Genomic DNA, 21313 nt, shown 5'->3' with positions numbered 1-21313 from the left:
GAGTTAAAATGTTTATTCAAAAATGTTAATCTCGTAATATAATTAAGTCCAGACCTATGCCTTTGATGCACTCGGTTGAATAAGGACACAATTGACTTGACAGAAAATTGCTTTCAAAACCATCATTTACAAATGAAACTGGACCACTTCTCACACTATACACAAAAATAAACTCAAAATAGATTAAAGATCTAAATGTGAGACCTGAAACCATAAAACATCTAGAAGAAAACATAGGCAATAATTTCTCTGACTTCAGCCTTAGTAACATTGTCTAGGTATGTCTCCTTAGGCAAGGGAAATACAAGTAAAAATAAACTATTGGGACCACATCAAAAGAAGAAGCTTTTGCACAGCGAAGGAAACTATCCAAAAGATAAAAAGGCAACCTACTGAATGAGAGAAGATAGATTTGTAAACGATCTATTCAGTAAGGGGCTAATATCCAAAATATATGAGAATTTGTACAGGGCAACACCAAAAACACCCAAGTAATCCTATTAAAAATGGGCAGAGGACCTGACTACACAATTTCCCAAAGACACACAGATGGCCAACAGACACATGAAAAGAGGCCCAACATCACTAATCCTCAGGGAAATGCAAATCAAAACCACAATGAGGTATCACTTTACACCTGTCAGAATGGCTAACTCAAAAAGACAAGAGGTAACAAATGTTGGCAAGAATGTGGAGAAAAAAGAACCGTCGTGAATGGAAGCTAATATATACACAGGAATCTTCATTACAACTTGTCATTCTTGCTGACCTAGGCAGTACGTGGTAGACCTGCATTTGTTTTTAAAGGTTTATTTATTTTTGAGAGAGTGCACCAGCGGGGGAGGGACAGTGAGAGGGAGCGTGGCAGATCTGAAGTGGGCTCTGTGCTAACAGCAGCAAGCCCGATACAGGGCTTGAACTCACGAATCACAAGATTATAACCTGAAGTCAGACGCTCAACAAACTGAGCCCCCCAGGCATCCCTAGAACTGTCTTTTCTATTGGAGTGATCAGTTTTACACTTCCACGTTAGCACTGAATAATTATTGCGGGGTGGGGGGCAGAGTTCTCCAGGATGCTGATATCGCACCTTAATCTCTCCTAAGATTTATAACTAACTGCTATGTTGAGCCCCCTTAACCCAATAAGGGAAACAAAAGGAGTCTGTTAGAGGTAAATGATCCTGTAGTTTCTATATGCCTCTCGTATGACAGAAAATTGATTATTCAGGTGTCTAGAGTGACAATCTTGAAGAAATGCAAAACCATCTGTTTTCTGAAATATCATGTCTCTACCTATTCAGGCTACTTTTAATTTTCTGTATATACAGTATTTTCTAATTAAGAACTTAAAGTCTATGTCTTGTATACTAGAATACTAGAAAGTGGAACACCTGATTAATGAGTACTATTTTCCTCTATCATCTCAAATAACAAAAAAAAAAAATGTGTAGAACTCTAGCCTTTTGATTAAACAAATCAAGAACAGAGTGACACAACTATTCATCTGAACATTGTTAAATACAAAGTAATGAAGTACTTCTAAATATGCAACTAGAAATCACACTTGTCTCCAGCCTTTAGTGAAGTGCTTAGAAAAGTTTATTTTGTGCTTAGTCTATTTTTCTAAAGCATCACAAAATTACTATACATCCAAAACTCTTCAATGGTAGAATATTTAATATTCTAAAGGCAAGGTCTTTGAAGAAAACTGTTGTACATTATGATACTGTATAAGTCTAATGGATTCACACAGCAGAATCTAGACAAAACAGGACATTACAGAAATTGTCTATTAAATAATGGGCAAGTGATTCATTCTGAGTTATGGCTTTTCCCCTTCTTGTAGATAATACAGTTCTTACTGCCACCCAACACCCCCCCCCCTTTTGCTGTAAAGTGAAAGCTCTGTACTCTTTGAGGTGTAAAATTATATTAAATGTCCCATCCTGCTGATGCTCACCTGTGAAACACTACACAATAAAAAGTACAGCAGAATACAGACTTTGTGTTCAAAAACGTAAGAATGTTATGATTTTTAAACATCAAGCATACACAGACTTTGTAAAATCAATTAAGAATTTTCTGTGATGATGAATATACAGTGAAAACATACACTATAAGATGCTTTTTCCTGAGTAGAATGGTAACTTTATTTTATATCAAATTAAGCTTCTATGAATTTTCAAAATGTAAAATATCAAGGCTTTTCTACAAGATCAAATAAAAATCAGGAATGTTCACCTTCATGTGCAAAACAAACGAACAAAAACCTCAGAAGTTCAACAGAATGACATAAAATCTGAAATGAGTGGCCAAAATTTTAAATGATCAGTAAACAGCTTTTCAATTTTAAGGAATCCTCAGTAAGCTTCAGTTGAAACAAAAAGGGCTATTTATTAAAGCATGAAAAATGTTTCCAGAAAATTATCCAATTTAGAAAAAGAAAATGTAACCCATGGTAAGAAAAACATAAACCATACAGTGAACAGAGGGGAACAAAAAAAGGCAACCGACCTTTATAGGAATCAAGATAACACCATGGACTTACATAAAAACTTCCTAAATCAGGAGAATATCCTATATTACCATGTGTAGAAAACTAATTAAAGCAAGGTAGTCTTTATTAGTTGCATAATCTAAAAATATGAAGAAATTTTGGACTATATTTGTGAAATGACCAGAGTTGTCACTGAACCACACATTTCTCGAGTCAATGGGCAAAGTTCCCATTTATGGGAAATATGTTCTTTTTTTCACACAGTGAAACTGAGAAAAATTATATCAAATGAGAAATCTTCTCCAAAGTAATCTCCAAAAATACCTCAATAATGCAATACTCGGGAAATGTAATTTTTCAACTCAGAAGATCTGAAACATTATTAAATAAAAATACTCAAACCTTATTGCTTGGCACCAGATTTTTCAAAACCTAAAGAATTGTTTAAACCATCATACTGTTGTTCTTAAATCCTATTTCAAACTTTTTTACGTAGTGCTACTTTTATTTTCTGAAGATAGTCTGTCCAATCTAATGACAATCTAGACTGAACCCTGCAACGTACAAGCATGTCACAGTTTACTTCAAACCAAAATGATCCATCTTCTGTTTCTGCCAAAATCATATTATGATATCTATAAAAATCAACTAGGATTGATCTGTGGCCAAAGAAGGACCCACAGAACGTTGCCTAATGGCGTTCCGTGGAAAGTCTTTGTTTGTTCCTTCTTTACTTCCTGCTTCCTCTTCTGAAACATCTTCTTCATCAGCCTCTTGTTCCTCCTCCACTTTTTTCAAAGGTTGAGAAGATTCTGGTAATAATTTTTCTTAAAGATAAAGACCAGAGGGGATTAAGAGGTACACACTTCCAGTTATAAAATAAGTAACAAAGATGAAAAGTACAGCATAGGGAATATAGTCAGTAATACTATAATCACATTGTATGCACACAGACAACATTCATGGTGGGCATTACAACAGAAAAAGATAAAGACCCAGAAGTGGTTTTGTTCATTGATGTATTAGAGTTCCACTACAGTAAAATCAAGACACGATTCATAGGCCCATAAACTGCTTCGGATTTTATTTATCAATCATAAGTTTAGATTTCTAAAAGGAAAAAGTTATCTTTAAAAATAAGTGACACCATAAAAATGAAAATTGGTTTGAAAGATCCATCTTATTTACCAAATTCACTGTAATCACCTGCCTGTTTATAAATTGAACCGAAATTAATAAACCAGAATTAATGCTGTGCGTGCATGTGGATGTTGTAAGAAAATATACTAGGTTAAATAGAACCATATTTATTTGCTCTTAAATCTTCCAGTTAATAAGTGCAATGAAACAAACTTCAACACTACCCGTTTCAGTTTCTAGGTGAGCAGCAATCAGACATTTACAACGTTATATTCCTATCCATTGTGTTTTTCTTCTCCAAGGAGTTTCACAAGTGTGCTTCCTCTTCCTCACATATATAATTTTGTTAAGGCATAATTACAAACAATAAAATGTATAAAGCTTAAGCGCACAGCTCAATGAATTTTTAACTATGTACGTGTACACATACACACACACACACACACACACACACACACACACACACACACACACCTTTTCCATTTTTTTTTACAGGACCTGTTGCTAGTTAACCTAAACTTCGAACACACCATGTTACTGAGATACAGAACACAGAACTGGGCCAAGAGACTTTAGTCTATTCCGCGATCCTAGACTGCCTTAATCTTAGGCAATCCTGAGCAGAGTAGGGAGGCCTGAGAGCGTAAGGCAGAAAAAAACACGAGAAGAAATGACCACATGGTGGGCACTCTGTGGTTTGGTCTGACATTGCTCTTTCAGCTGGGTTAATGGCCCCTTCCCAGTAGCACACCCCATGTAGCTGTGGTAGGCACTACAGCCTACAACAATGGTTCTCCATGGGGGGTGGTCTTGCTCCCCGGGCCCCACCACTGCCAAGGAACACTTAGCACTGTCTGGAGATATTTCTGGTTGTCACCACTAAGAGGAGCGGTGCTGCTGCCAACGTGTGGGATGATGCTCAACACCCAACAATTTACAAATGACAGCCTGCCACAATTAAGAATTATCCATCTCAAAAGGTAAAAAGTGTCCATGTTGAGAAACCCTGGTTTACACTGACTGTTCCAAAAAGTGAGCTCTTTACACAAGTATAGTGCACCAAAATTTTTCCAAAAGATAGCTGGGTGTAGGGAAAAAGCATACTTCCTACTCTGGATTGTGAGCCACTGCTTTCTTACTCATTTTATGCTAAGGACTGGAAAGAGCAAAAATGAAGCAGGGAAAGACATGGAAAACAAAGCGGTTCAGAAACACAACATCTTTAACATTTGAGCCCAAGGATCCAGCCAACTCTGCCCTCAGACTTCCTTGCTACATGAAGCAGTAAATCCCTATTTTGCTTAAAGCCAGACTGAGTTGGGTCTTTCCCTGGCAACTCAACATCAAAGCTGAACACAGACATTGAAAAACAACTCAAATCACGTGGCCTGCTATAGAAGGGGTGGTATCATATTAAAGTCCAGGTTAAAATCTATCAGTCGTGCCACAGATTACTTGAAACTAATTTGCTGTTAGATTTAAGGTTTTTCAATGATATAAGTATTAAATGTACATCCACCAACTTTTAAATTGTCTTTTAAGTAATCTGTGTTCACATTTCTTTCCCTACAAGTCAGTGGCTCTTGCTGGATAGAATGAATTCTTCCCCTGTACGTGTCCTTTTCGGTATTGATGCAACCATCTAAGAAATGAAAAGATAACCTGTCAGCTATCCGATGAACAAGGTAGACTGTAAATGCAATCTTGACTGATTTCACTTCAGGAGTTCTGACCTCGATAATTCCTAAAGTCACAAAAGGTGGCACAATGAAAATGTCATGCCTGTAGTCTACTTTAGGTTCTACTCTCTACTCTGTCACTTCTTTGTGACCCTAGAAAAATAGTTCATCTCTCTGAGCCTTACTTTCCCCAACCACAAAATGAAGAGTATCACTCATACAATCTAGAGAGCTGCTGAAAAGTGAATGGGAGGGCACAAAGTGAGAGTTCTTTATAAACAGCAAACAGGAGGGCTTCCCTAACAGTGTAATTTTCAAGATTAAACCAAATGCTGAGAGCAATTATATTAAGACAGATAGCAGTGAATACTTCTAATTATATCAACTCATCTTGTAGTACAGTGTTAATGCAAATCCTCAATCAGCTACAGGAACTGCTTTCCCGAATATCCTACCAGAAAAACTTAGACTTGGCTACGATTCAAAGAAAAACCTTCAAATGTGGCCACCATAATAATGAACGACTACCAGAGTAGAACATACTCAACTCTTTCTGACTCCAGTATACTCAAATGGATCCATGAATATCATGAAATTTTCAAATAAAATGACACCAGATCAGGGTTATTAAGTATCTGCAAGTTATACGCGATGTTAAAAATCTCCACATTACAAAAGCCAAGAAAACAACTATGTTCTAAAATCCAGGCTGGAATTCTTACATGAAATATATATCCTCCTTCCGTTTCTGACGTAAACTATTGTTCCACATTTAGAAACCTAAGCTAAACAAGCAACTTGCTATATGTGTGATTGTGTTCACAGAAATGAACAGAATTATGGCGAATAAAAAATAAACGTTAAAAATATACTTACTGGAAGGGTATGGCTGTGGTCTACGCCTTTTTGAAGGAAAAAGGCAATCTGCCACAAATATCATACACTGCGAAAATAAACACAAGTAATCTGAATGTATATGATAGAGCTTAGTGTACCTACATTCAATCATCAGATTTTAAAATATTTTTCTTCCATGTACTCTGAAAATGAAGTACTTACAAGTCCCAATAATAGTCCTGAAAGCAGAGTTGCTAAAGCAAAAACTGTGTATGATCCCCAAACTGGTAATCCAAGGTCTTCAATAAAATAGTTATGGCAAGTCTAAAATCAAAAGGAAAGAATAAACTTAAAAACCCTGGTTGTTTAAAAAACTCGGGTAGTGTCAAAAATGTTTCAAATAGAAATAAAACTCTAGCCCATACCCTGATCCACATGGATAGCTGAAAGAGTGCTGACATACTACTCATCCTGAAAGAAAAAAGGATTAAAAAACTGAATAGGACACATACCTTTGAAAGAGAATGTGTGCATATCTAGATCTTCTATTTTTCAGGCTATAATTTCCCTAACATAACAGATTTTATTGCTGGTGTTAATCAAGACTAGCAATACATCGCTGATTTCAAGCTTGTATTAGGAATTCCTATTAATAAAAATGAACAGTTCTTGAACTGCTGTCACTATGTGATGTCCTCATAAATAAAACTTGGTAACTTTTTCCCTTTCCCTACTGCTTTGACTTTAGCCTTTCACCTTTCATCTGATGATGTCTCCAATATACTCTGCATAACGGGTTACAAGCTCTAAGGAACCAGTTGCCTAAAGTCAAGTGTACTATAAGCAAATGACAACTCTTATTAACCCTTAAAATCCCTCCAAAGAATGAGGAGAGAAGGGAGCCTGAAGGAAGAACTGGGAATACTTGTTGAACTGATCCTTCCCACCTAAGAATTATTCCCCTTTTGTATTAAAATTAAATAATCTTAATTTGTATTAGTTTGATATCATTTAAGGATATACAAAGAAATTTCATATGAAATAAATGCTAAGACATCATATAAACATAAATAATTATTATTTTCACATAAACCCAAGTAGTTTAGACAGTTAGAAAAAGGCAAAACTAAGAAGGGTTTGCTTCCTCTCTAGCACAAGGATTGCCACCAACATATAGATCAATTCACACCTAAGCCAAAGTTCCTGCATGCAGGATGACCTACTCCGACTGCCCACACTGGGTGGGTGAGCCTGCCGACACTACAAGTGTCTCTCACTCGGTCCACCAATAAAAAAGGCATGCACTGCTGAATCCCTGAGGATTCAACAAAGACGTACAAGGAATACCTTCTTCTACTAGAGAGGGTAAGATTCGTCTAGGAGATTTCAAATTAACAAAAATCAGGAGCAATTTCAGTCCGACACAAAAATGTGGTTCGATCATGTTGCTTCTGTCACTTAAATTGCAAATGGGCATAGGAACAGGGAACTGAAACATAAAGCAATGTGTAGCCTCACTATAATCAGCACTAATTAGATTCTATCAGGAATACTAGGGCATGGTGGTTCAGTAAGGGGAATTCTGACAGCTACAGGACCATTCAATTTAGAGATTTTCACAGGAAAAGAGGTGAAAAGGAAAGGAGCTAAAGACAAAATTCGATTTCAAAATATCACTTAGGGCTGATCTTTCCTCCACTCCCAGAATCCAGAGCATTTTTATACCTTACACCGTTGGTGTAACAACTCCCCAACCTCTAAGGGCAAATGTGGTGAGGAGACAGGAAGAGATAACTTAGCCAAACCAGGATGAGTCCATGGAGACCTCACCAAAACTCATTATTTCCAGATATCTCTCATATGACCTGAGAGGCCTTATACCCCAAAGGCTAGCTGAAAATACTCTTGCTATTTCCAATCACTACTGCTCCATATATCCAGCTATAGATTAAGCCCAGTGGTTACCCATACCATTAAGTTCATTGTTCATCCATCCCATTCAACCAAAAAATTATCAGATGGGTAGAATAATGCAATCACATTAAGAACTAAAATATAACGGTATAAAATATAACAGTAACAAGAGTAGGCACACGTTTGAGGCTTATTCAAATATTAAGCTGAAATGATAGCTTTACCAATTACATTGCTCAGGGAGATCGATTCGTTTTTGAGGATACAAATGACTATTATCTGCAGAGCTAAAATATTCCTGAAAAGGCTTTCAACTTAATTTTAGCGTACGCCTCCTTCTAGCTTACCAAAGATCAAAGTATCTGACTTAGAAGAAAAAGTCAAACTACAAATATCGCAGTAAGTATGAATGTACCTTAAGAGTCCAAGAACTAAAACTGGGTATGAATGCTTTATTTCCACAAAATATAATTATCTGGTCCAATTAATTCTGAAATAGATAAAAGAAAAATCCCTCATACTTACAGAACAGAACCTGGACCAAACCACGATGAAACGGGTTCAATACTCTTCCACTCTTTCTCACTTACAAAGTTTATGAAGTCCTTCTTAGTCCTTGGACCCTGATAGCGCCTAAATTCACCATCTTTACAACTAAAGGGGATCAGAATTAAATATTAAACAGCACCAAATAAATAAACTTAGCATTTGTTTTGCTTTTTCTTTAACCTCATTTTATAATCAATCCTTATATTCAAAATCATTAGTAATGCACAAGTAAGAAATTGCACAAGTAACAACACTAATTACCAACTCATAACATCTTGGTTCCAAATTTATTTAAGCAGTGGCATTATAAAGAATCATAAGCCTTACAATTATTATTACTTTTCCAAATTATAAAATTATGAAACCATAGTTCTATGTAAATTATACCTCAATAAAGGTGCAATGCACATCTTAAAAGGATGGCTACATGAAAAGTTGTTAGACAGTATCTGGCACTTACTAATTATTAGCTATTTTAAGCTACAGGTTAAAAATTGAAGGCATTTTTCTGGTATTTTCAGCCATGATCACATCATCTTAACCATGCTACTTTAAATTGCTGGAGGTATCTGGTAGTGTTTCCTTTCCTCCTATTTCAGTGATTCTATTTTACAGTATGCTTTGCATTCTTCCTGACATCTGCCTCCTCCTTCCCCTTCCCAATGTATGGAGTTCTCAAAGGCTCAAAAATGCTCTCCCTACTCCCACAACTTCACTATTTCCAAACTACCCTAAATAATACTGCCAGTCTAGGGGCATCTGGGTGGTTCAGTCATTTAAGCATCCAACTTCAGCTTAGGCCATGATCTCATGGGCCCAGGATTCGAGCCCCATGTCAGGCTCTGTGCTGACAGCTCAGAGCCTGGAGCCTGTTTCGGATTCTGTGTCTCCCTCTCTCTGACCCTCCCCCGTTCATGCTCTGTCTCTCTCTGTCTCAAAAATAAATAAACGTTAAAAAAAAAAAAAAATTTTAAAAAAAGGACAGGAGGGGCGCATGGGTGGCTCAGTCAGTCATCTGACTTTGGCTCAGGTCGTGATCTCGCAGTTTGTGGGTTCGAGCCCCGGAACCCCGTGTTGAGCTCTGTGCTGACAGCTCAGAGCCTGGAGCCTGCTGCCTGCTTCAGATTCTGTGTCTCACTCACTCTCTGCCCCTCCCCCCGCTCACACTCTGTCTCTCTCTCTCTCAAAAGTAAATAAAACATTAAAATAAAATTATAAAAGAAGGACAGGAAATTCTGGAAGTTCAGGGGATGTTAAGAAGGGAGAAGGAAAATGGAAGACACTGATTAGAACCAGTAAAGGGGGAAGTGGAGAAAAGGACGGAGTAAAAAGGAACAGTAGCACTTCCAGAGAGGAAGAATATACATATGAATAGATACAAAAGGAGCAGGGGTGAATACAAAGGCACAGAGAAACAGATACACACATGAAAAAAAAGATGCCAAAGAAAAGTGAGCTAGAAACACAAAAAACTGCCAACTTGCTTTCAGAAATTTAAATGAGGAAAGTACCTCCTGCCACACAAGCCACCAGCTGAATGAACTTTATGTCTAAAACATTATGCATATCTTCATCTAAAAATACTTTCTTGCTAAAAAATGCTAAACATCATCTGAGCTTTCAGCAAGCTATAATCACTTATTACAGACCACCAGAAGACATAATAATGAAAAAGTCTGAAATATTTCAAGAATTACCAAAATGTGACACAGAGACACAAAGTGAGCAAATGCTATTGGAAAAATGGTGCAGACAGACCCACCTGATCCAACGTTGCTACAAACCTTCAATTTGTGAAAATGCAACATCTGTGAAGCACAGTAAAACAAGGTATGCCTGTACAGATTTGAGATTTCCTATCCCCAGTTTAGAAGATAAATTCAAACTAAAAGACCTGACACAGAAAACTACATAATCTTGTTCATTCTGACTTAACACTCAACCATTTCACCAATTACCGTCTGAAGACTGAGCTACAGCCCTTTCCTAGCTAATTTTTGAACACACCGCGTTCCTATTTATGACTGTTGGTGAGAGTATCCAAAGGATGGAATGCTTACTTCTACACTCTTTTGAAAATTCTACCTCTGAGGTTGCGTTTATATTCCCATGTTCTCCAGGAACCACCCTGCCCAGTGATTTTTTTTCCTCACCAAACTTTCTACAGGACTTAACACAAACCTGGGCTCATAATCTTTACTATGCTACATGGTATCACACCATGTCATGTGAACCTCTGAGTTCAGGAGGTTACAAAATAGTTACAAACCTCTGTGACCAGAAGTATTTCATACGTCATCCATCTAACGCACCTACAATAGCATGAAGGACAAACTGAGCCTTACTGAATATAATGCTCTTTAAACATGATTCAGGCCAGAGGTCTTTTATTCTGATTATACTATGCTGCATCCTTCCCCTTAACGATAGAATCTTCAAATACTTACTGATAAATAGTAGGAAGAGCAGTTATAATAAATCGTCCACTCAGTCCTAAAAATGATAAGGAAACATTAGAAACAAATACAAGAAACAACAGGTTTTATATGAGCCAACAATCACTTACTACTTAAAAGTTGATTCTGAATTATTTAAATACTAATAGGGAATGAATATGAAATTATACCTAAAAACAGTTGAGCTTTGTAACAATGAAAAAAATCCCAATTATGTACTTGAAGCAACTTTAAAATCAACACTACTGCACATTATCTCAATTAAAAGTATGTAAGGCTTGAATACTGAAGATGTCTGTGAATATATATATTAACATTTCATCAACTATACCACTATGTGATAAGACTACCAGCGATGAGTCACAGGGCGGCACAATATAACAGTAGTCTTAGAAAGATCTAAAATCAAATGAAATACCACTTGCCATTCAAAAAACAAAGAGTTTAAGATGTTAAAAACGGAAAATATTTTCAATCTTTCCTAAGATGAGCAGTAACAATAACATTATTAACCATGTGTTAAGCTCTAATATAACTGAGAGTTCATCTCTCTATGCCTCAGTTTTCTCATATTACCTAACTCACAAGGTTGTATAAGGATTATATAACAAATGCAAAACACTTGGAGCAATACTTGTACTAAGTGCTCAATAAATATTAGCTCTTATTACCATCTGGGGTGAGAACAGAATCAACAACCCAGGTTTACTGTGACCAAGATCAGGTAAGATGAGGCTGGTCTAAGAAAGGAGCATCCTTAAGAGCAGGGCCTGCCACTTGTTCAGGGGGCCAAGTCAGGAGTGTATTTGACCCCACAGACATGAGAGCTTTGTATTAAGGGCATGCCCTCAAACCACAGGTTATTAAATTTGAAACCCAATTAAGAGATTGGGTTCACTTGTCAGAGAATGTACCCTTGGCTCTACAAAAAACCTCCACCACATGCTCTTTATTCTGAAGCTTGGTATATGGATGCAAATGGTGGCTTGGCCAATGTCCACCTAAACCACAGTATTCTAGGACTTCTCAAAGGCATCTTACATGCTAGTCTGGGGTCTGGGATACAAAGGAAAAAAAGATCAAAGGCAGTTACATGGGCCAGAACAGGGAGAGGGCACGGCCCCCAAGGTCCCTTACAGCAACACCTAAAAGGAATGAGCTGCATACACAACCACAGAATCTGCTTTTTGTAGCCACTGCACAAGGATCCCTCACCAGGGAGGCGGGTGAGTCAGCATAAGTACTGCAGACAGTTATGCAGTTATGTGTTTTTTTTTTTTTAAATGTTTACTTATTTTTTAAGAGAGAGAGAAACAGAGACAGACTGCGAGCAGGGGAGGGGCAGAGAGAGTGGGAGAGACAGAATCTGAAGCAGGCTCCAGGCTCCCACAGAGCCTGACGTGGGGCTCAAATCTACAAACTGAACCTCGAGATCATGACCTGAGCTGGAGTTGGACGCTCTACAGACTGAGCCACCCAGGCGCCCCCAGACAGTTATGTTTTCAAAACCTAATGAAAGGCAGTTAAGACCAAGTGATGTGGCAAACAGGATGAACATATCAACCCAATTTGCAGACTAACCACAGACTTACAGTACCTGGCTGCTCTGTGACATCTACTTTTGCAACATTAACCTCAAGATCTTCTCCCCATTCAGCAAAACTTTCCCATTCTGGTTGAAGATTCTGACAGGCAGGACACCATGGAGCATAACTATAAAATACAGTTTAAGAAAAAAGTTAAGCATTCTAATATGACCATCTAGATATAACAATTCTAAATGTGTAATTTGTGAAGACTGTTTTATACTAAAAACAAGATAGCAAAGTGGTTAATTCTGTGAAGATGAAAGAGTTTTAACTGTGGAGCTAACATTCTGAAAATCAAAACTATAACTGATGATGCTCATTATGTAAAATTTTGAGAATAAGTTCTTCAGACACAAAAATAAGTTCGTAAGTTTACATGCCAGTCTTTGTTTTTTAATCAGTTTATATATTTTGAGTGAGAGAGTGCGCACCCATTTGAGCAGGGAAGAGGCAGAGAGACAGAAAGAGAGGGAGAGCCCCACGCTCAGCTTGGAGCCAGAAACTGGGCTTGATTTCACGTCTGTGAGATCATGAACTGAGCCATGAACTGAGCCGAAATCAAGAGTCAGATGCTCAACCGAAGATCAACACACTGAGCCACCCAGGAGCCCCCCAAAACAGCTCTTTGAAAACCTTTGGATCTCTCTATGAATACGTGGCCACCAGAAAACTCAAAACCAAATTTGGAGTTCACCCGTTCGAATAATTTGCACTACAGGAGTCACAAAGGCAAGGGGCTAGTAAGGAGAAAAATAGGAAGTGCCCAGGGCTGTGGCGAAAAAGGAAATGCATGCTCCTTATGAGGGGAACCTCCACTCAGCATGATTGCCACAAGGGGATTTCTGGCTAGGTAGCAGGCTCTACCTTATTTAAAAGAAGCTGAAAATCTGCATATTTATGTAAAAATGTTACCTCAAAAATTAACCCGGACACAAACACTGGACAGACCATACAAAATTCCTTTGGCCAGTCCTTGGTTAGCCAGTTTCTAAAACCTCAGGTTTACAAATCTATGGCCAAGCTTATTAGCATTTTAATTACTCCTCTGGTATTCAGCATCTTTCAAGGCCCTGATTTTTCTCCAGGATTTTATTCTTCACTTTATTGTGTATTATCTTTCAATTTGACTCAGTTTTTTTTTTTTTTTTAATGGAAGAATAAAGCCTGTACTTGCTGAACACAAGAGTTCAGTTTCTGCATTTCATTATATTTTAACTTATGTTATGAAAATAAAACTCCTAAAAGTAATAGACACTGGGAAACAAGACCAGTACCATACATGAAAGCAAAAGTCCTTAACAACAGATTGTATTTCAATAAAAATATCTCGGCAACAAAACTGATCAGGATGGGTTTAATGCAGATAACAGACTTGTAATAAGAGCAGACTATCATTCATTAGCAATACTCGATCCCCCTTACAAGTTCCTTTTGTGCTTTTTAAAGTCTTAACATGTAAATCAGTAAGCTAAGGGGGAAAAAAATAAGAACAAGTTCTACAGTATAGTCTAATTTCACAGAGAAGTTCTAATTCAAATCCCCAAATACTTAACTTTTGACCACTGTATTTACATAGATTGATCAAATCAGTTAAAAAAAAAAAAAAAAAAACCCTCAAGGGGTGCTTGAGTGGCTCAGTCTGTTGTCTGACTTTGGCTCAGGTCATGATCTCACAGTTTGTGGGTTCGAGCCCCGTGTCAGGCTCTGTGCTGTCAGCATGGAGCCTGGAGCCTGCTTCAGATTCTGTGTCTCCCTCTCTCTCTGCCCCTCCCCAGCTCGTGCTCTCTCTCTCTCAAAAATAAACATTAAAGAAAAATTTTTTTAAAAACCCTGAAGTATTACTTGACTATATTTTGTATATAAATTCATAATCACTATTGTTTAATTACTATTTATGAAACCGTAAATATTTTATGGGCACAATCTAAAACAACTTATTCATGACAATAAAAATCAAATGTTGTCCCTGGTTATATTTCCTCTTGGCTGCAGCTTCAATGTTGCCTAAAATTTCATTTCACTAAGTTACAGATTAAATGTATAGTGCATAAACAATTTCCCCTATCTTTTACTCCATATAAATGTTCTATGCCTTTTTTGATTTTATGACTCAACAGTTATCGATTTGGCCTTCTGCGCTCTCCCTTGGGGACGTCCACCTTCATCCATTAACTGGCAACCCAAGCATACAGGAAAACACTCATCTGAACCCTGTTAAAGAAGGGGACCATTCTAACAATTACTGCATACCTACGCTTAGGCACTGCAAAGGAAAGCCAGTATAGCAATACCAGGACAGATTAATTAAAACCCTTAGGTATTTCTCTCACCTGTAAAATGTGGGAAATAATGCCGATCTTAAAGGATTGTAAAAAATTAAATAGTATAATGTATATAAAGTGTTTAGCAGTGTCTGGTACAGTTAACACCCAAAAGTGGTGTTTTTTACTAATATCACTAATACCACTATGATCAATAGCACTACCACCATCACCAATTTAGCAACTAAAGCAAAAGCAATTTATTTTCTACAGATGCAAAGGGGACCTTAGTAGAACAGAATCACCACAGACACGTGGTTTCCTCCAAACAGTAAATGATGACCTGATGGTCCTAAGAGTTTATAATCACTCTCATACGTTAACTTTATTTTTTATTGCAATAACACTTATATCTGAGAGTAACAATCCAGGACATTGAGCAATAAGTACTTTGCAGAAACACGAATCCAAAAGAAAAATGAGACGTGCAGAGAGAAAAAAACAAAAACAAGATAAAGCAAAAAAAAAAAAAAAAAAATTAACAATAATCCAAGTTGAATTTACTCAGCATTTAAAATTAAAATATACTTAATCCATAAAATAAAATGTGAAAAGTCTCAAATTCCAACACTACGAATGGACTTTTAAAGGATAAAAGACAAAAGGAGAGGAGCTCTGCTCAATCTCCTCTTTTATAAAGTTTGGTGAAGAGTAAGTCTAGAAGTTTGCGAAGGATGATTCTAAAATAAATAACTGTATAGGAATTAGTCAAACCAACCACTTCCACCCCCAAAGTCATGAAAAGTAGAAAAAATGCGAAGTTGAACTCTATCTCTTAGGCGCACCACAGTACTAGAAACGAAACCATTTAGAAGAAACTTAATATTCCCTGGTTAGAAACGAGGGGGTGGGACCAAGCCAGCGGCCGATCCGAAGAGGACTTTAGGGATCTGGAGGAGTCAGGCTCTGGGTCGTCGGCTCCGAGTGGCAGTTCTGGGTAAGCTGGGACCCGCCTGAGCTGAATGGAAGTGAAGCGTGTGTCCAGATTTAGATACAGCAGCCGGGACCTCCCGGCCCACCGAGGGGACCCGAGACAACCGCCCCACACTCACAATTCTATCATCCACTCTCCTTCCAGCAACTCTTTCCAGTTCTCGTCTGTGATGATGCGCACGTCGCTCCGCCGCCCGTGGGTCCAGGGAGCCCCGCAAGCCAACAGCAGCAACACTGCCACAGGAACCACGGGACTCCTGGAGGCCGTCATTTCTGCAGCTCGCCCACCCCACAGCAAGCGCAGCGCCCCCCACCTTTGCGCAGCCGCTCCTCACTTCCGCCCTCAGAGAGCTAATCTGCTCATGCGCATGACCGCGCAGTTGCGCGCGCGCGCGCGCGTTCCTGGGAAACTCTCAATGCGCAGGACGATGCCCGGTCCTACTGGTTTGTAGAGAGGGAAAAGAGCCAATCCCTAGTGCGCATGACAGAAAAGCGGTTTCTTCCCTACGCCGGGCGAGCCCTAGAATTGTTCGGAAGGAAAAGAGCAAGCAGGGGGCGTGGTGTAGGGAGTGGGGCGGGGCTACGGAGCGGCCTGGCTTAAATATTGTTTCACCTTTTGGCGCCAAATGATTGGTATTCATACTTACTCAAGCCAGTTGGTAAGTTTACACTAAAGAAGTGTCCAATTAAGCGCCCTTTAGAGTTTTCATTTGTTTCTTTTGGAAATTTTTGTAGTAAAGCTAATGGATGTTTATGTAAGTCAGAATTTTGATTTTCTTGTAGGGGATTACAGGCTGGAAAGGTGCACAAGGGAATCTTCTGGGATACTTTTACATTCCTTATCTTTGAACAGTTGGTTACAAGGGCGTACACATAAAAAACCATCAAGCTGTACCCGTTGAGATTAGTGCACTTTATGCACTTTAGAATGTATGTTATACCTCAATTTGTTTTTAAATGCAGTAGTTACAGAGATGCCAAATCTGAAATTCAACATGGGAACAAAACACATAGGCTTGTAGCAAATATTTGAGATTTTTTTCCCCAGGCATTTGTAAATGCAAATACAAATCAAAATGTGCACTGTCTTTAGAAAGTATTAGTCAAATGATAATAGTTGCAATTACATCTCACCTCAATTTCTCTCCTAAACTCACTCTAGTTGGCTGACTCCCTCACCCTGACACTGAAGGCTCTTTCTAGGACACTAGTGATCTGCATGTTAACAAAGCCAATTGTTTCTGCTCAGTATTCATCTTTCTTCACTGACAGCAGTATTCTACAGTGACCACGCCCTCCTTGAAGCTGCTTTACTATCTTGCCTTCAGTTGAGCCTCACCTGATTGCTTTTTTTCCTTCCTCACTAGCTGCTTCTTCTGAAACTTCTTGGTTGGTCCTCTCTGTGATTTCTAGGCATTGGTTTGCCCTAGAAATCCTAGTAGGATGCTGTACTGGCCCCTTTTTCTCTTTGTATCTGCACACTCCTCCAGATAAACCTCAATCTGGACGTAAAAGACCTCAGTCTTACCTGTCATTCCCACTCTGGGCACTTTGGACATATGTATTCAACTCTTTGCAGGACATCTCTTGGATATAGAATAGGCAGCTCAAACATTATGTGGCCAAAAAATAAAATTCTTGATTCTCCCTCTCTTAGTCTTCCATGTCAGTAAAAAGCCCCAAGGTCCATCAGGTTGCTCAAGACAAAAATTTCCATTCTAATTCTTGATTGTTTCTCTCTTCACCCCTTCCTCATGTACTCCATCAACAAGTCCCATAAACTCAACCTCCAAAACATATCCTGCATTTGATCACTAATTTCCATCTGCATAGCAACACCCTAGTCCAAGGTTCTATCATCCCTTGCCTCTACTAAGATAATAGATTCCCAACTGATCTCCCTGTGTCCTCTCTTTGCTTCCTTAAATAAGATCAAGCTGTTTCTCTTGAAAACCCTCCAAGTGCTTCCCACTTTACTTAAATCCAAACTTCTTAAACTCATTACTAGTACTTAAAAAGTCCTACTTGATCTTCTACCTACCTAACTGCTCCCTCACTTAGTATTTGCTCTCTTCCTCCTTAGCCTGCTACCCTCCAGTGGTTCCCTGAATGTGTCACATGCATTCTCACACTAGAGAATTGGCATTGTCTGTTCCCTTTACTTACTACTTATCCACCAGTCTTCATATGACTCCATTTTGTCATTGATCTCAGCTTGAATGTTACCTCTTAAAAGTCATATTAGAGCCATCATATTAGTCCACTCTAAATATTAGTCCACTCTAAGTATTAAACTGATGTCCTTGTTTATTAACTGATTTCTTTCCTCACTCAGTAAGAATGTAAGTTTCACGACAGTGGAAAACTTCTCTATTTTGTTCACTACTATAATCCCTAAGGTATAGTGCCTAGCCACTATTAGAAACTAATATGTAATAAATGCTCAATAAATATTCGTTGAATGAATGAATGAGGAAAATGATAATTATAGATATGCCATGCTTTTATTATAATGTATGGGGTGTACATAAAAAGAATAGGGGCACCTGGGTGGCTCAGTCAATTAAGCCTCTGACTTCATGTCAGGTCATGATCTTGCATTTCATGAGTTAAAGCCCCACGTCAGGCTCTGTGCCGACAGCTCAGAGCCCAGAGCCTGCTTCAAGTTCTGTCTCCCACTCTCTCTGCCCCTCCCCTGCTCACACTCTCTCTGTCTCTCAAAAATGAATACACATTAAAAAAAATTTTTAAAGAATATAAACATATTCTTATGTAATATGGAAATAATAGCTGCATTTATTTTTTTATTTTTTTAATACTGCCTTTTATACTCACAGGGTTGATAAAAAGATAAAATGAGCTTATATTCATAAATAATTCTTTTTAACAGTACATCATTCATGATAATTTATTAAAATTTCATTTTAAGTGCATTTTTATATTACAAAAAAATGCAGTCTTATGACTTATATGTGCAAGTATCGAAGGCTATAAAGTGAATAGAGATACCCTCTAAAATCTTTTTCCATCTTCGGTGACAATTTGCACCCCATAGGCAATTGCTAATAACATTTTCTTTTGTATGCTTTCAGAATTTTTCTATGTACATAAACTGTCCTTAAAAAAAATACACAAATGAGCTCATCCCTCAATTACTACTCAGTTTTTTTCACTTAACAATACATACATATCAACTTAAAAGAATTCTAATATGATCTCTGAAATATTTGTCTAAAAGTATAAATATCAGGAAATATGTGAAAATATCTATATAATATAGTATTGATAACTTAATATATTAATAATTAACCATCAATTTAAACTTCATGTAATGTTATTATAAATTAAATAATATCAGATAGTATTCTTTATATAATATAATATTGAATAAGTTATTGATATTATTAATATCATTTTTCTCATAGTGTGAACGCTACGCTATCCTCTCAGTTAAAGCTTGTATGCAGAATAGGCCATATACACTCTTGACCACTGAGTTATGTGTGGCACATCCTACTTTTCTGTATCGACCAAAATACATTTTACTCTGTATCATGAGTATGTTCTGAGATTAGTGCCACCCCCCGAAAGATGGAAAGGTAGCTTAGTGTAGTGATTAAGTGAATGGACTCAAGCCAGGCTGTATTCAAATCTTGCCTTTACCACTTAAGTTCTTCAGGATATTTGGCAAGTTGCTTAACCTCTTGTTATCTTGGTTTTTGTGTTTGTAAAAAGGGGTAATGGTTATCCTACCTCACTGTTGTTCTGTCAGAGCTGTTATGAGGATTAAATGAACTAACATTTATAAAGTGCTTAAAACAGAGTGAGTCAGTTTAAATCTTCCAAGAAACAGATGCTAAAATGGGATTAGACACAGAAGGGATTTATTAGGGAGAAGTTCTGGGAGGAACGAGGGGAAGAGGAGCAGGAGTAGGCAGGGAGCTTGCAGACTGCAGTATTTTTCTGACACCTGTAAAAGGACAAAGGGAAGGCTGGGCAGAGCCTCAGAACACAGTACAGTTCTAAGAAAGGCTCAGCCGGATCCATGGAGAGGCCTGAACCAAAGCTCCCTGGTAGAGGAATCTCATATCAGGCAGGAAAAGCTGGCACAAGTATATCTGCCACTCAGTCATCAGCTGGCAGCGGTGGTTAGTTGGGCGGGAAAGGGAACATGGCCTCAGCATTCAGTGGCAGCAGCTGGGGACCATCAATCAGTAATGCTCCCCACAGCAGCCTCTCTTGTAGGCAGGCATCTGAGTAGTGCTTCTCTATGATTGCCACACAGAGCGTGGCAAACAGTAAATACTAATAAGTGTTTGATAAATAATGATTTAATACATAAGAGTATAGAGCAATGTTCTCCAATAAAAATAGAATGAGAATCACATATATAATTGTAAATTTTCTTATAGCCAAATTTATAATTAAAAATTAAAATTAGGGGTGCCTGGGTGGCTCAGTCAAGCATCCGATTTGGCTCAGGTCATGATCTCACAGTTTCTGAGTTCAAGCTCCATATCGGGCTCTGTGCTGACGTCTCAGAGCCTGGAGCCTGCTTCAGATTCTGTGTCTCCCTCTCTCTGCCCCTCCCCTGCTCATGCTCTGTCTCTGTCTCTCTCTGTCTCTCTCTGTCTCAAAAATAAATAAATGTTAAAATAAATAAAAATAAGTTTCTAAAAAAATTAAAGTTAGCACTCATTTTCATAATTCTTGAATAATGTAATTAAATAACATCAATTTAATAACCCTGTATCAAACCCTAAATTTTGGTAACAGAATATTTTTTTTTTCATTTACTCAGAGACCTTTTACTAAAATTAACTTACATAAGGCCATAGAGAAAACCTCAAAAAATTCTAGAAAGTAGAAGGATAGTGTAGCAGTTAGCCTGTCTGGGGGTAAACCCTACCTCCACCCTTGGCTAATAACCATGGGCAGTTTTCTCTTGAGCATCCTCAGTTAGATATCACCAGTTAGGAAAAGTATGGACCATAATGCTTCAGCAATGTCCTGGTGGCCCCCCTGTGCAGGAGAAACTAAAGATTAATATCTTTGTTGCTGAAGATCTCAAGAGGGAAGGTGGAGGGCAGGGGGAGCAGCCAAGATGACTCTAGTAGCTGGAGGCTGTGTAGAGGCAGGAGTCTTGGGGGAGGTAGGTGGCTCCAGGTAGCAGCTAGCTGCCAACCATCATGGAAGTATTTCAATATTTTAACAAGTGGCACAGCTTTACTGTCACAGTGTCACTCACTAATTCTCCCAGGCTAAGGCTGTACCTCTTCCTCTGAGAGCTAGTTTTTCATTGTTTTGGTTTATTTCATTAGGCTTAGGGGGAGGAGCCACTGATGATCTAGCTTTGCTGCTAGATCTTACCACCAAAGATCTGAAGGAGACACTAT

The 21313-nt window shown here is 38.1% G+C and overlaps 1 protein-coding gene and 1 non-coding gene across 2 annotated transcripts; both read right to left on the bottom strand.

Moving 5' to 3' along the window:
• Positions 1 to 1578: 1578 nt before the first annotated feature.
• Positions 1579 to 16291, bottom strand: TMX1 (thioredoxin related transmembrane protein 1). The gene is made up of 8 exons (XM_019451826.2): positions 16037 to 16291; positions 12672 to 12787; positions 11066 to 11111; positions 8595 to 8723; positions 6581 to 6626; positions 6378 to 6479; positions 6195 to 6261; positions 1579 to 3326 (listed from the first exon to the last, which is right to left on the bottom strand). The coding sequence occupies exons 1-8, from the start codon at positions 16186 to 16188 to the stop codon at positions 3148 to 3150; spliced, it is 837 nt and encodes a 278-aa protein (XP_019307371.1). The 5' UTR covers positions 16189 to 16291; the 3' UTR covers positions 1579 to 3147.
• Positions 12190 to 12323, bottom strand: LOC128773273 (small nucleolar RNA SNORA70). The gene has a single exon (XR_008417549.1). It is a non-coding gene; the product is annotated as a small nucleolar RNA SNORA70 (small nucleolar RNA).
• Positions 16292 to 21313: the final 5022 nt, after the last annotated feature.

The sequence above is a fragment of the Panthera pardus genome, unplaced genomic scaffold (assembly GCF_024362965.1).
Source record: "Panthera pardus isolate Hobbes unplaced genomic scaffold, ASM2436296v1 HiC_scaffold_24, whole genome shotgun sequence".
NCBI lineage: Eukaryota > Metazoa > Chordata > Mammalia > Carnivora > Felidae > Panthera > Panthera pardus.
This window is presented reverse-complemented; position numbering and strand designations above follow the sequence as displayed.

Bases quoted from the DNA above. Each gene is read 5' to 3' on its own strand.
- TMX1 (XM_019451826.2), bottom strand. From the start codon at position 16,188: ATGACGGCCTCCAGGAGTCCCGTGGTTCCTGTGGCAGTGTTGCTGCTG. The intron at 11,112-12,671 runs GTACTGTAAGTC...TATCATTTTTAG, and splicing joins AGATGTCACAGAGCAGCCAG to GACTGAGTGGACGATTTATT. The intron at 8,724-11,065 runs GTAAGTATTTGA...GATCCCCTTTAG, and splicing joins GCTCTTCCTACTATTTATCA to TTGTAAAGATGGTGAATTTA.